The sequence below is a fragment of the Rhopalosiphum maidis genome, chromosome 2 (assembly GCF_003676215.2).
Source record: "Rhopalosiphum maidis isolate BTI-1 chromosome 2, ASM367621v3, whole genome shotgun sequence".
NCBI lineage: Eukaryota > Metazoa > Arthropoda > Insecta > Hemiptera > Aphididae > Rhopalosiphum > Rhopalosiphum maidis.
In genome coordinates this window covers 46367640-46384740 of record NC_040878.1, presented here as the reverse complement: position 1 = coordinate 46384740, position 17101 = coordinate 46367640, and the positions used below count along the sequence as shown (strand labels likewise).

At 33.2% G+C, this 17101-nt stretch overlaps 1 protein-coding gene across 2 annotated transcripts in view; it reads right to left on the bottom strand.

The window, feature by feature from the left end:
* The window catches only part of LOC113551904 (pro-neuregulin-3, membrane-bound isoform-like), a 60344-nt gene that overhangs the window by 31996 nt on the left and 11247 nt on the right, over positions 1–17101 (bottom strand). Inside the window, exon 1 of one of the 2 annotated variants that reach the window (XM_026954474.1) lies at positions 4826–5755. The exons of the other annotated variant lie outside the window; for it this stretch is intronic. Within the exon in view, the coding sequence (XP_026810275.1) occupies positions 4826–4928 (103 nt within the window). The 5' untranslated portion in view covers positions 4929–5755. Of the gene's footprint in view, positions 1–4825; positions 5756–17101 lie in introns of those variants that run through there. 2 annotated transcript variants of the gene reach the window in all.

The window sequence follows — 17101 nt, the reverse complement described above, 5'->3', positions numbered from 1 at the left end:
ATATAATATTATTAAACATCATGTTTTTATCGGAAACGTCACGCTCGTAAATGATTATCACAGTTTGTAAGTACTGATATTAAATTATAAATTATAATATACACCGCCGCCGCCGCCGAAAACGTCATCGATACGCATTTTTCTCGTCTCCCGGAGGGCCAGCCATACGAAAATGTAAAGGGGGGGGGCGATTTACTTTTCGTTTATTATTATATTATATTATTGTTTTCTTTCTATCTGCATCGGTGCGGAGAACAAACGTGAAAACTCGGAGATATTGACCGGACGCACACTAGCGTGATTTCCACGAGTTTTCTGGGTCGGTAACACGACAACGACGTCAACACGCGTCGTCGTAGTTTATTGTAATATGGGTTATGAGCGCGGCATGGAATCCGGCATGAAATTTGCGCGCGTTCCGGTTTGCCCTCCCGATATATTATATTATCGCGTTCGGCAGTGTGCTGAGAGTGTAAAATACCATATGCACGCGCGCGTGTGTGTGTGTGTGTGTGTGTACTGTGTGTAGTGTATAATATCATGTGTCCAACACTATAATACGCGTACCAGCGGCAGACAGACGGGCACGTGATTACAATCGGGTCATAACAAGTCTACGACCGACGCCGCGCACCACCACCGATCGTGTGCCAACGCTTACATTAAGTCTTCGTACGGTATACTAAATACATTATTATTAGGATATATATATCATACTTATTATAATATAGAATTCGATTACTCTCTCCTCTCACCAAAGTTCGATATCGGCGTGTTCCGTGTCTATCGCTGCAGTTCGCTACACAATGTTATTATTTCTAATATTCAATTTTAAAATCCATCGATCTTCTTCACGCGCAGTCTAAAACGACAAAACACCGAATGTACTCGCGATTTTGAAATGATTCATCAACGATAGAGGTCGGGAGAAGAATCTCCGGGCTGAAGAATCTATAGGAGACATTGAACGGCATACGTCGGGGATAGGTAGTAGTAAAAAAAAAACCGAAGTCTACTTCCTTTTGTTTCTTTTTACCCCCACAGCGGCTGTTTGCTGGTTGTTTTGTACGGATTCGTTATATAGAAAAATAACATGGTTATAATACGCACATGTACATAGGTATATGCACAGGCACACACATACACACATATAAATACAGTTGTATACACGCGCACACGGACGCACACACAATATCGAAGATGAAAAATGGTGACGGACGACAGCTGTCTTGCGTGGGAAATTAAATACCTGAGGAAAGGAAGGTTAATTGACCCTGGCCAAAGGTGCAACGAACCCCCACCACCGCCACGGCAGCTATCACCCAAGCACTACGACATCACACTACAATATAATAATAATAATAGGTATAGATAAAATATAAAAAGAATACACAATACCGCGACTACTCGGATAAAAACACTGCAAATGATTATTTGGCGGGTTATTGCGGACCTATCCCCCAGAGTCTGCACACCACTTTAATATGTATATATATATATATAGTCGCATAGTGTTCGTCCCACAACCAAGACAGTCGTGACGACACGGTCCGGTTGACAATTTCAGTAATATAGTAATGGTGCGCCGAGTTCATCTTTTGCCTGGTGTTTTGTCGCAGTTGTACTTTTTATATTTTTTTTAATAATAATACAGATGTATTTACGAATTCTTTTTATGTATATACATATATTTTTTTATATTTATTTATTTTTGGTTCACCATCCGTGACGCTACCGCCGATGGACCTGCCAGTGGCGTAGCAACGGCAGTGGCAGTTCTTGTCCCGCGACCCGTGCCGGTTATCTCTCATAGTTTGGTTTAAAACATAGAAACGGCGAGAGAGACAGAACAAACGCAGAAGTCGTATTATATATTCACACAATCTGGCGACAATGATGAAACAAAAAGGACCATTTAATTTACAAAAAAATAGTCGAGGTCAATAGTCTTTTTCAAACGTTTAAAAATCGTGCAATTATTTAATTTGGAAATACTAGCGTTTACATTTGTTTAGCGCACATCACGTACTTATGTACTTATAATATACACACAGTAGAAACATGTCATAAATGAGAACTAATAACTCTCTCGGTTATACCATTGATTGACTGCGTTGGAGGTCCGTTGACCTTGAACCCGTTCCACCGAGAAGTCTTCCTTTAACAGAATTTCCTATATAATCGCCGTGTCCATTGTAAAACTGTTTAACGTTGCCATTTTTTCTTTTTGAAAATATCGCTCTCTCTTCGTAGTAAACTTTACCAATCAATAAGTCATTAAAACACAAAAATGCAATAAAATAATTCATTGCACCATTATTTATTTTCTCCAGTCGTTACTCCACTCACACATCTTATAAACGGCTATACATAGGCGTGCGCACGGGGGGTTCCGGGTGTGCCTGGGCACCCCCCGACATTTAATTGGGGCCCTAAAATTTAAGTCCTATAGCATATATATGGGTCCGTATTTTAACTAGTGTTGCTAGAATAAAAATTATATTTTTTCTAAAATATGTTGAAAAAAATTATGTTTTGGGATAAAAAAAAACAATACAACTTAAAATATTTTAAATTTGCGTGGTAAAACTTATTATGATTATAGCAGCTAGATTTTATTAACTACAAAAGTAAAAATAATAAATAAAATATATTGCAATTATCTTGAAAATAGATTTTTAGATCCAACTATCTAATGAAATATTATATAACTTGGTACTAGTAATAGTAGTAGTACTACTAATTATTATGTGATATAATGTAATTAATGTTTATTCACGCATTATAATTTATTAAAATATGTACATGTCTTGTTAAGCGAGGGCCCGAAAAAATTGTAAACACCCCCTGAAATTCAGGTCTGCGCACGCCTATGCGGCTATATAATATATATGCACACCCGATTCGATTGTAAATTCATACACTTGTTCAAACATTTTTAAATTAATATTTATAAAAACAAGAGGAACAGTTTAAACAGCACAAAACCTATTGTCGAAAATACATTCTAAATCGAGAGTCCGTAATCGGAAATCGCGAGACTACGTGCTCAGCTGTTGATTAAAGCTCTCATTGTCAAAACATTTTGTGTACCGGATACTTCACATAAAATCTAAGTACAATAGAAACTATAGTATGAATCTTGTCTTGATGAATCATACATGACTGTAGATACCGGACATATTTCACTATTTTTGGTATACTAATAAAACTTATTATATTATTATCCATAATATTTAACATATAATGCCATAAAATAAAAAATAAAATTATTCACGAATTACGATATAAAAATTAGTTTTAAAATAATAACGATAAAATTCTATTCGCAACTCTCATTATTCTTTATAACTCATACGTATGTATCGCAAATAATATTGCCAATTGTTTATTATCGTTCCTTTCGTATCGAACCATTTCATTCGATAAAAATATAATTTCCATTTATACTGTTGTTTATTACAATGGATTCACAATATCATTACAGCGTTTATTGAACATTTTGAAAAGATTAAACCAAGCGTTTACACGCTTAGTTTTTATAAAATTAATTACGATGTTCAGCAGTAATAATATATGTATTTAATTGTAAACTTTCTAAAACTAAAAAAAATATACAAAATTCCAGGAATTTCTTATTATGTAATAGTTATTATACATACTTTGAGTCTTATACTTTACGTTAAGTTAATTTACACAGGACATATAAGAGTTTACGACATAATATTATGAATAACATGACTCATAAAATGTAAAGGATTTTTCTTAAACATATTAGCAATCAACATGTAATAACTTACTATTATCTTGAACAATTTCGTAATAACCTTGACATATGAAAATGTACGTCAAGTTACACATATATTATATAGTCTTATAACACTACTCAGTTAAACAGATGTGGTCCATACATTTCGAGTGTACCGACTATATGTTCATAATTAAGCTAGATATCAATAGATCTAATTACGGGGACGCAAAAATACTTTCTCCGCGGGAATAATAAAATGTCTAGCAATGCGGAAACCAGTCAGTGAATCACATACGTGTGTGCCAATAAGAATTTTAAAACACCAGAATATTTTTATACAAATGACTATTGTTTTAGGCCCTTCAAAAATGAAAAACAACCCTTCTAGTAAAAAAATTTCCGGTCAAATTAGCCCCGTTCACATTAAAGTCGTTATTCGATTTCGGCGGTTCGTTTATTATTTTCGGTTGACATCATTGTTTTTCCCCTTGGCACAGCATCACCCCATTACTTTATTATACGTGTGCAATATATGTATAATTTATATAGGTGTATACACTATATTCGTATATATATATATATATATATTATGTAGGTATTAACCAACCGCAAGCGGCTGGTATTTCGCTGATATTGCTTCATATTAAATATTTCAATGAACGAAATATTATCCAAATCTAACGCAATAAACGATTTCGGTAAAAATACTTTACATTTTATCGAGACGAGAAATATTGATAAAATTGCAGTTTATAAAAATAAATATGTTATCGATTATCATGCGTTTTCAATTACTAACGTCGATTAAGGTACTTAAAATGGTTTTTATAACAGTGAATGGAAATAAAGCCCACACAACGAAATATCTCTGCGAATAATAATAATAATTTAAATAAAAAATGCATATATGAATAAGCAATATCGGTACGTACATATACGTCGAACAGAAAATTAAAATGCACACATCGGGTCACATGCACACAACAGTACATACACCATGATCTCCCACTCTTTTCATAATTAATTAAATTAACGCCGGCGTGTTTATCAAAATAATGTATATTATGTGATTACCTGAATGCCTGGCGAGAAATAAATAAAAGCCAGAATACACCGTAGACCAACAGGAGCCTTGTGGCATATTACAATCCGTTTCGTTTTCGATTCGCTCTACCATCGTCGATTTTCGAAATCTTGTCGTCTCGGTTCAGACTTAGGTTTCTCAGCGTCTTTTTCGACGTTCAGGAATCTAGTCCTGTGATAGAAAGAACGTGTTCTAACATCGTATCAGACGCAATTACATCGTAACGACAAACACGCAAATCTTACGCACTACATCACTGTACATACGCCACTGACTGTATTTTTGAGAATGGTAACACTATGTTTTAATATTATATAGTATAAGACGACAGTAATACGACAGTGTATAATATTGAAATGCCGTTGAAGTAAAACTGACACAGAGTAAAAATACGCACTACTCACAAAGAACGATATGATTTCACAAAATTAAACGTAAGAGCAATATAATTCACTGACTATAGATAATTACAAAAAGTAAGTTGAAAAATGGTTTAAAAAAAGCAATTAAAAGAAAATTTTTGCGTTTTACAATTCATTAAAAAAACACTAAATCACAAGCGGAGACCACCGACACACGTCTTCCGCAAAAATATACGTTTTCAAGAATAGCTCGTTTCGCTCGCACCACGAACTTACCGAATCGGGGTTTTCACTCGGGCGTGAGGTGATAACGACAGAACCCAAATAGACCCGATTACGATGTACATCATATTTTTAATATGATTATTATACCACACATAGAATGTGTTACCGACGCACGTGGGTGTGTGTGATAAAAAATTTTTAATAAATGAATAAGTAAATAAATATAATAATAATATCATACACGACACCTGAACCAGATAAGATTACGCGGACAGAGAGAGACGACGAACGGCCGACCGAGCAACGAACCTTCGACTGACGTGCGTGCGTGTGTGTGTAGTCGTGTGTACAGGAGGGACGGTGCCGCCGCCGCCACCGCCGTCGACGCCGCCAGCCGTCGGGCCAACCGGCTCACGACCGCCGACGACCATACCCGAACCGGATACGCACCGCCGGGCCATGCCTCGTTTTTACTACCCGCACACAACCGCACTGGTGGTTATGATATTATATTATTATACATACACACATAAATCAACCCTTCAGGAATGTGCGAATCACCGGTAAATTATTATTATTATTCAAATATCTTACATAACATAAATTGTATAATCAAATTTGTATGGTATAACAATACACATCCCCGAGACTGTTTACTCTCGACTGCAATGAGCGGCGTGTCAAATTGTATCGGAATATAATAAGTTACCCATAATATATTTTACAAATATCGTAGCTAGTTCGATTAAAAAAAAAAAAAATTTATGATGTTAACGTTATACAATACAGTATTCATTAAGTTTAGTATTTTTTATAGACATAGAAAATAGTATAGGTTAGTAGTTTTAAATAAATATATATTTTATACACCAAAAAATAACTAGGTATAATTTAAAACAAAAGTAACTCGTTAGCCATTAGGAAACTCAATTAAAATTAACTTAATTTTTTAACTGGATAATGTCCCCGCCCAGTGTATACTTAAACGAGTATAATCTATACTATAGAAAATAATATGATAACAAATCGTTTTGTTTCATAGATATAGAGGCACGAGCGCGCGCAGTAAACAACGATTAGTCGCATCAAGTTTTACTAAACATAATTAATAACTGTTGTCATTACTCATACGATAAAATTAAAATCGTTTTATATGTGTTTTAATCAATTTATTATAAGTATATGGAAAAAATAAAAACACGAAACAGCACTAAAGAAAACGTGTAAAAATTAAATACGGAATTCGATTACAATCGTCCGCCGACGGCCAGGCTTGGCGGCTAACGATTAACTTGTTTAGACCAGTAATGACGAGATAATCCTCGATAAACGTTATATAAGTAGTTATTACTACTTAGTACTTACTAGGATGGGTGACCGTCTAGGATTTTTTATCTGATACTGTGCCTTCTATCATATACTAATATATTAACCAATTATAACAGTTTACTGTTTACAGTTGATAAATAGTAATTAAACAGATGTTCTAAATTGGTAATTATTTAAAACCGTTGAAAACAAATAGCTAGCACAAATACATGGTTACACAAATTATCGATAATTATGTGACAAATGTTAAATATTTTAAACTGTTAACTCCTACAATAATGAATAATATGTTACAGATATATTTAAACAAATATGACTGACCATACGCAAAAAAAATATAATAATTGTTGTTTTTAATGTTTTATAACTAATAAAATAAATAAAATCACCTATTTTATCGCCATCCATGTGTTTTAAATTTATGTGCATATCAATCGTTAACACTATAATATTACACATTAAACTTATAATTTACGTCGAAGAATCACGATAAATAATACGAATCATAGAAAGAAACATTCGTAACTGTTGTTAATCGGAAACTGAACTGATATCTCTTTTTTAAGAATTTCCCCAAACGTCCTGCGCATTTTGACATCCCACCACACACGATTTATATGATTCAATAGAAGAAGAAAAAAAATGAACAAATATGCGACCCAAGACCTCGACCATAGTTTGTGGGTTTCGTAAAAAAACTTCCTTCACAGCTTGACCACCACATTCATCCCTAATGACATGCGGTAAACCTATATACTTATACCAGCGACGAAACTATTTGCAAATAATAACTTATGTAATAATATTTATCAATCTATTATAATGATTCCAGGAATTCGGCATATAGTAAATTTAAATTAAGTACTCAACACAGTGGTGATGCAATTGAAAATAAATAATCCTATTTGGTCTTTCGTCCGGAATATACGATCGTATGTTTAAATTACTTAAATAGAAGTCAATGACGACAATAACGATAACAATATATACTAAAATAAATATATATACATATACTATATAGAGTACAAATGTTATTATATCACATAAAAAAGGTACATTATTCCACAATAACATATCATCATTTTCTCTTTAAAAAATTACCCATGGAGATATTTATATGACACTTTAAAAATAATCCAAACATCTCTCTGTTGTCAATAATATAATATAAAAGGTATTTTGCACCCCCGCACATTATTTATGTTCAAATTAAAAAATCCTACTGTTATACCTATTTACTGTATTGATAATAATAAAAAGCAGAAATACTTCTTACCATTATTGTTAATATTTTTTTTGTGCTCAAGCCCCATGTCAATAATACCGTTTCGTGTCCACGATCTAATGATCCGGACACAGCATCTGCTTTTATTTCTATCGTCTGGACACGCATCAAATGAAATTGGACTATTATACAAATCTCGTACGCGCGGCAATATTATCAAATACCAGTGTTCACTCTAGTGAGTAGTTTCATCGATTATTGTGCCTGCAGTCTCGTATAATATTATGTACTCGTTTGTAATAAGGCACCATGTGTGATTATTGAAACATAACGAAATTTCATGTATGAACGAACTCGTGGTTAAAGCAAAGCAAATTAATATTTCTGACTCATAGTAGCACGATTGTATATTATACGTACAATATTTTAACAAATTCAATCGTTTTATCATAACATACTCTTGATTAATATACAATGTATTATATATTCAACACTAATGTTTATAGTTTATTAGGTGCATATTTTCTATTAAGGTTATACAACGCTATAATAAATTACTTTAAAAAAAAAATAATTACACATGCATATAATTAAATAGATTGTAATTACAGTTTTATATATGCATATATTATAGGTAAGTAAACCACGGAAAATTATTGATTATTATGATTTCTAATATTCCACAATATTATTCTAGAATACCAACAATATTTAATTAAAACTGCATACGTGGACTACACAAAATAACGATCTGTGCTGGAAAATTATACCATGACATCAATTTACAACAACATCGTTAAAAATTGTAACAACTAAGTTAAGACAATTTCATGTAAGTGATTAAACGAAATTTATTTTTAACATCAGGCGCTAATAATATTATTGTTAAAGAATATAAATCCAAAATGATTGGGTGTCACGTTTTGTATCGGTAGGTGTACAACAGTCAACAACACCAATATATAGTAAAACATACATGATCTAAAGTATGAGTAACAACAATTGCAATAACAAATATTCTATATATATATAGTTACACATATGGCAATTAATAACTGTATAAATGTAATTTAGTTTTACAAGCTCCCACGTTACAGCATATAGAATTTACGTGTCTGAATTGCGACACTTATAATAATATACTTGTGTGTCACATAGACTTTGTTAAATTGATAATTTCCGGAGAGAGGAAGAAGTTTATGCGCCACTTGTGTACGTCTGAGTTTGTATTTTACTGAGTACTCGATAAGCATTGGTTATTGAATAAGTATAGATGTCAACGACGCTAATATTAATATATCAATAATTTAATTCAACCAAAGCTGACAAGTAGGCGGTGCACTAAATAGAATAATATATTATTAATTTATTATATATTTAAACAAGATTATAGCGGCGTTATGGAGGTTATGATCATAACCTATATATCAGCTCAATATGTAAGACTAAAAAGCAGACGGCACGGCGGTGGCTCTAGACAAACGACCGTTTTACTATTTTTTCTATGGCTGCTTTCGATTAACACGCGCTTACAGCAAGTAAGTCGCGTAAAAGGTTCGATTTCGTTGTATTCATTTATACGTATAATGTGCGGTCGGAACACACATTCGATTCGTTACTTATCCTTTATACGTACAATCTTAAACACGCGTATAAGAACGAAACAAAATGAATGCATAGAATTATTTTGAAATATATCATAATAGATTAAATTTGTACGAAAATGTTCTCAATGTGTATTATTATACACACATATATAGCAGCTACCTCTTATATAAATACTCGTCGCCACAATTTTGAGACATTTTATTCGTGTGCTCGTCTAGACGCAGCGCGCGCGTCGCTATTATTGATACCGTTCCAAATTCGTCTGCGTTACGAAACTCTGAATTGTTTATGGGCCGTATTATGCGATATTTTATGAGAATTCGACTAGAGGACTAACCTTACCCAACGGAAAACGGCTCACGATTCGGGAGACATTGGCGCCATCCGAACGACCGTAGACTTCCATTTATGTATAATACGGGGAAAACTTTGGTGGACGAGACAAACGCTTTAAGGGAGGGGCTGTAGGATGGAAAAAAAGGAAAAGAAATAGTCTCCGAAAATGTATACGGTTTTATTGCTTTAGCTGGCTTTTAACAATACATCGGCACAGCTTTCATATATTTGTAAGTAAACGATTTCGGACCGGAGCTTTGCAAGACGAAACCAAAAGTGGAGCAACGGGGGAAGAAGACGCAAACTATACTTATTGAGCAATATATTATATTTCAAAAGTGATAGAAAATAAAAATTATTTATATTTTATAATGATATAATTGAAATATCTCTATATTGTAACAATTGTAACATATACATATGACGCAATGTATCATATACTGCAGCGTCAATATTAACTGTTTTAATAGAAAAATTGTCAAAGAATGACCAGATAAACATTTATAATATCATCAGGTATTATGTATATTAGTAGATATTATAACGATGAAAAGATCACTATGGAGAAGTTAATACAGTGGCAGACATTGGTTTAAAACTTTGTTTCCAATAAGTCAGATGTAAAAGATAATTACAAACGTTTAAACTACAAACGAGGACGGAATAAAATGTCAACTTTTGGTAAATAAGTTTCAAAATAAACTATAGTAAATGTACAGAACTAGGCGCCATTAAACTTGCTCTCATACAGTAAGGCGCATTGAATAGGCAATATTATTGATTCGATGCTCTTTGATATACGATACTATATATAATGATTCTTCACTAGATTTTAAGTAAAACATATCGCATAAATAATACATCTATGTAAGCCTTGTAGTATATGGTGAAAATGCATAGATGTATTGGACTTGTGTAGACTTAAAGTATATTATAAAAACACATTAGCAATGATATAATATTCCTATAAAAACCTATAAAAATACTGAATTAATTATATTTTATTTAATAAATTGCGTCTAGAATGTATTTGTACAATAAATTATTCTCATATCGGTTTTGTTTTGAAAAACCTACTATAAAACTTATACACTCACTGTTCTAAAATAGTTAAATATTTAAATTGAATTCATATTATATTGAATCTGGAAAGTTATCAGCGGAGATGAAGGTGGCATTCAGATAATAACTTTTAACTAACATGATAATACTTAAACTCTAATTTTTATATTTAATTGTATAAAAATGAAATTGATTTACTTTTATACAAACATTTAAAAAATATATAAACGTATATAATATTTGTTATTTTTAATTGATTCTTTAATTTATGTTTAATATTACTTAATTACTTCAATATACATATTAACTATTATCAAACAGTACCAATGTTGTGAAATATTTGAAAGACGATTGTTTGCATAAAACAAATTAATTTTTTTCACTTTATTATCATAAAAAGGTAGCTAAGAATTTAATTTATAAAATGGTCTTACAACAATTATGATCACAGTAGAAAAGTTATAAAAATTCGATATGTCAAAAGTGTAACCAATTACATAAAACAATTAATGCATACATTTATTAAGTCGATACTTAGATAATTAGAATTGATCAAGTACCATATTGCCATACATATATTATGATTTATGATCTAAATAAACATTTTTACTTATTAAATGTTTTTATTTTACTGACATATAACATATTTATTTGTAGATTTGTAAAAACCAAGTAAAAGTAGAACGCAATGCTTAGCATAATAATGTTTTTTATTTTTCACTGACATACGCATTTATGCGAGCGTTCAGTAAGTACCACCTATAAAAGTTGCCATCGAAAGCTATTATCGTACGCAATTCGAATGAGGCATTTTATCGGTAACGTCAACAAAATCGGTATCAGAACGAATAGATACATTTATAGTCCTCCCTCCTTATTTTTTTTTTAAATATAAAAATAAATTATTTATTTATATTTATATATTGAGTTCATCCTACCCCGGAAATTTGTGTAGGGATGTCACTCAAATTTAATAATTATTATTTATCAGACTTTTATTCAATGAATAAAAAAATGTAATTTTTTATGCTTTATATGAATAGAATTTAAAATTTAAGAAAAAAACATTTTATTATTATAGTTTTATATTTTATAAAATACATATTTTAAGCATTTTCAGTGAGATTTGTTAAATGTTTATCGGGAAAGAATGATCTATTTTCCAGGCATTGACATTATATTATACTATAGATATAATATACATGTATATACAATAATATGAACATTTTTTGAAACCATTAGTAAACAAATAAAATGTGATTCAATTTTTATGGCATTCCGTTTTGCTGCCAATGGCATAGTCATGAGTCATGACTGGAGAACATTAAAAGTCATACAGACGTCTGGAAAACAACCATACACGAACCAATGGCTCATTGGAAAAACAGCAATTTCCTTATTATGCTTTTTTATTGATGATATATATATACACAAAACACATGAAAACGCGTTTATAAAGCAATGTATTTGGCACGCGATCCCAGCCATACAAAGACCCTATATATTAAAAACATAATATGTACGTGTATACATATATTATTATCAAACGAACGTCCCATGTACGTCAAATTATCCTATACATCATTCATTTTATTTCACTTTCTCTTGATATACGGTCTCGACATGCATCGTAAAACGTAATGCAGAGGTATAATGCACGAGACACACGAACGTGAGTGAGAAAACACATACCCTTAAGCACTATTACACGCGTATAAATATACAACCAACATGTTGACTGTGCGCGTAAAGCACGGTGTTTGTTCCATTGAACCGGTTTTCACCTTAGGGTATACCGTATACATGCATATATATATAAATAACGAGGCGTTTAACCCCGTTTTCCGTTCCTTACGCGAAGAAATATACGCGTATGTTTCCAGAAATAAAATGTTCAATTTATATACGTCCCGTGGGTAAGAAACTTCATTTTTTCTCCCGGTACGCGCTCCCCCATTAAAAAGTCCGTTCTTTTTCGCACTGTAATTTATTGCGAGCGTCACAAACTAATTCTATTCCCCGGACGAGAGGAAAGACACCCTTTTCCGTGAGATAACGAACTAGCTTGGAAAGACGACGAATGCGCGAAGGCGTTACAAATTCGTTTTTTTACATTCCATCCGACGTATACCTATTACTCCTATACGCACTATATCACTATACTAAACATATATAATCATTATATACAGTCATTATTGCATCTCTTTGGGACACCCAACGTTGTTTATATACATTATAAATTGGTATTTTACATAAAATACATGTATATATATCCACGTTACGAATCGATTTACAGATATTTCATCTGCATCAGCATACAAATTGCGCGTATATGTATGAAATTACTCAAGAGATTTTACACTTATAGGTAGGTATATCACGAACAATAATAGAACAGCATTCAGTACCACCGACCTACTGCAGCAATGTGCATCGTGCTGAACTGCAGACTCGGGTCACGACGACCTTTTGAGACAGTTTATTATTATACACTTCGTCCACAGTTCATTACCGCGACTCTTGGTAATGAAGCTATTACATACATTATACACATAGAATATATATATATATATATATATATATATACATTATATTATAAGACGTGTGCCTGTGCGTAAATGGGTGGTGGGCGGGATGAGGAGTTCAAATGTGCCATATGGCCATCGACGTGTACAGGAAGAGGAAAAACAGAGAGTGTATAGGTAACCGCGATACGTTTATATATATATATAATATATTTAAGGGGGTTGTTGTCGTCGTCGTCGTCATCGTCGTCATCGTCGTGTGTCGGGAGCGAGCGTGCGCGCCCCGTACAAGAATCTGCACGCGTCGAGAACCTGTGCAACGCTCTGCTCCACATCTGCCGCGGCGACGAGACGATAGAATCGAGAGAGAGACTGAGAAGGAGAGACGAACGAGAGAGGTCCCATCTGCCCCTGGTCGCCGCGTGTGCCGGCGTTTCTATATTTAAAGAATATATATGCGCCGCACACGGGGCACGGCGGCACACGTGTCCCAGCATCCTGTTACCGGCCCAGACACCTCAGCTTGCCCCCATTTGTCCTGCAACAACAGCCCCGTTAGCGCCGTGCTCGCGATATTCAATTAGTAACGATATAAAGAAAAAAAACCTAACAAACAAAAAACAAATATATAGGTCGTCTCTTCTCCTCTCATTAACACGCGTTGACCTTTCAAATTGTTTTCTCGGGTTTTTTCTCTCCTAAACGTAGTCATGACTCTCGAGACACGCAGTTATTTTTTGCGATACCTGTGTGACTATGTTTATTATATGTGTCCCGGCTCGTAGAAAACGAAATGATAACGATGAGACGAATTTTATAGTTATGTGTACAATGATTTTCGACACGCATACAGTCTGTTGGTCACACACTCTTGTGGACGGACGGCACATATTGTATTATAATATGACGTATTTTATACTTATTATAGTTATATAATATTATTTATTAATATTATACGAATATAACCGTACGGTTCAGTGGACACGGCGTGCGGCCGACGTAACACGATCTCCCTCGCGCTCGGCCAAATAGAACATACGTATAGGTATACACATATTATTATTATATAAATACAAATAAACGGCGCGCGTATGGTGCAGGGCGGACTGACGGACCACGGACGACCAGCCATACAGCCGCACAGGTATATAATATTATACATATTATATGAGTATACCCGGCGACGGATCTAGACCTTTAAAAACACACACACACAAGGAGAAGAGAACGGGTGTTTTGGATAAAATATAAAATAAAATACATATACATAATATATATATCGAAAGCAAAAGCACCCGGTGCTGGCGGTATCAGGTTGCAGCGGTCGTGTGCCATTTGGTGTCTCGGCATCTCTCTTGTCTCACATCTGTCCGCCGTTATTGTGGCACGTACCTTAACGGTATGGTTCAACCCTTCGGGTCCACATATACATGCACACAATACCGACGAAATTTACCGAGCGCGAGTATTATGAGTATAGTATTCATTATCCATATAATATATTATACAAATAATAATAATAATATTTTTTTCGAATAGACATACGTGCGCATAATACCGTACGTGTTCAATTTCAGTCGCTTGTTTTCAATGTATAATATTATATATATTGTGCATTAATACGTAATATAGTATACATTATAGGTATACTGTCGTTTACACCTTACCTTGTATACTTATTCCCGAGGATCTATCATACACGTTATACATACCTATCTACGAGTATCACGGGGTAGTATTATTGTATATGTTTATTGTTTAACCAATACTCAAGATGGGTACAAGCACAAGTAGTTATATGTTTTTCATTCACGGCAATACGACGTATACATAACAATTTTACACGTCACATTTTACGTAACTGGTGCACATATATTATGTTTATATATATATATATATATATAAATATCTCCACTAAACTGCATAGTTTGCGAGTATACATTATGTTTGAAAGGAAGATGTGTATATGTAGAGTACCTACCTATGTGTATGCGTATAATAATCGCCAGGGGTTGTTGGCATAATACATAGCAACACGTGGCTTACGGTGGCGGCGACGGCGGACTGTTTAGCCACCACCATCTGCCCGTCAGATTGTTGCAAACTCCCTTTTAACAAGTTTTAATTTAATTCCTCCCACAACGCGTTTACTCTTACCTATGTACGCGATAGAGTGAACGCGCTCCCGCGCACGGTACTTAGCAGGGTCCTCAGCGGCGAGGGCAGGGGACGCGAGCCGTCTGCTCTTCCGATAGCTGCTGCTACTGTGACTGACGCGCGCGCCGCGAGTTTGCCAAATGTTACTCTATCGGGTTCCCATGTTTGCGCGCCCAGCACGAGCCCTTCTGTTTGGGGTGGTATTTTTTTCTTTCCTTATTTTCTCGTAAACAACTACCGAAAATCGCAAAATCATTACGGTATTATACACCTTTACGCGCGTCGTGGCATGTGCGAACACGTCTAATTGGGCAGTTGCCGCCGCCACCCACAATACGAAATCGCACAATGGGCCAACACCGTGATCAAAAGTATGACGATGGATTTTCATTATTTCACCATTATCGTGTTCTATTTAATACTACGTATATGATTGATTTAATCCCAATTCATCAACTTCCGGCATCATATTATACAATACAAAATATATTATAATACATATAATAACTAATAAGTATAATATATATATATATACTATATCTACAAACTATTATAAAAACAATGATTTGATGCTTTAATAAGTTTTTATATGCACTTGGCATATGCATGGATATACTCCATAAATTATTAAATTATGAAAAATTACTAAATAACTTAAAACAAGTTAATTGTTACATTGATATTAACGAAATTGGTAATCGATAATCGATTTCCAATCGTAGTATTTTGCAAACACAAATTATACAGTTATACATAGAAAACTTATCACAATGGTTTATATGCTTAAAACTTAAAATTTTAAAGTGTTAATTAATCTATTCTAATTAGGAATTACTTAATTACTTTTTATCATAGTAAAAAAAAAACAATATCTGGTTGCAAATAGCTATATTGTCAATTATATTACTTTCAACTGTAAAACATGATTATAATACTAGCTCAATAAAACGTTCAAAAAATATTTTACACATCTTATTATATTATAAGATAATAAAGTTATAGGTATATAGGTAAATAACTAATAACAACACTTAAAATATTTTTTAGTTAAGATAAGTATGTTATAGTAATTGGAGTATTACAACTTTAACTAATCAGTTTACAGTTTACACTTACCTAGATAGGTTACAACAATTATTTATTATAACTATAAACGTGTTTAATTTATTACCGGATGAGATAGGACAACCTAGATATATATTACTTTTCAACTCTTTAGCCTACCTATTATGCATAACTACCCTTAACAACAATTTATACAAACAAAATAAAATATTATATATTCTAAGGTATATAATTATTTTGGATAATTGTACACTCTCAAACTTACGTATTTTACCATTTGTATTACTGTATTATTATTATAATTTCTATACATTTATTTTAACATAATTAATTAAAATAAAGGAAAAACCAAATTTATTGAAAATCGATGAT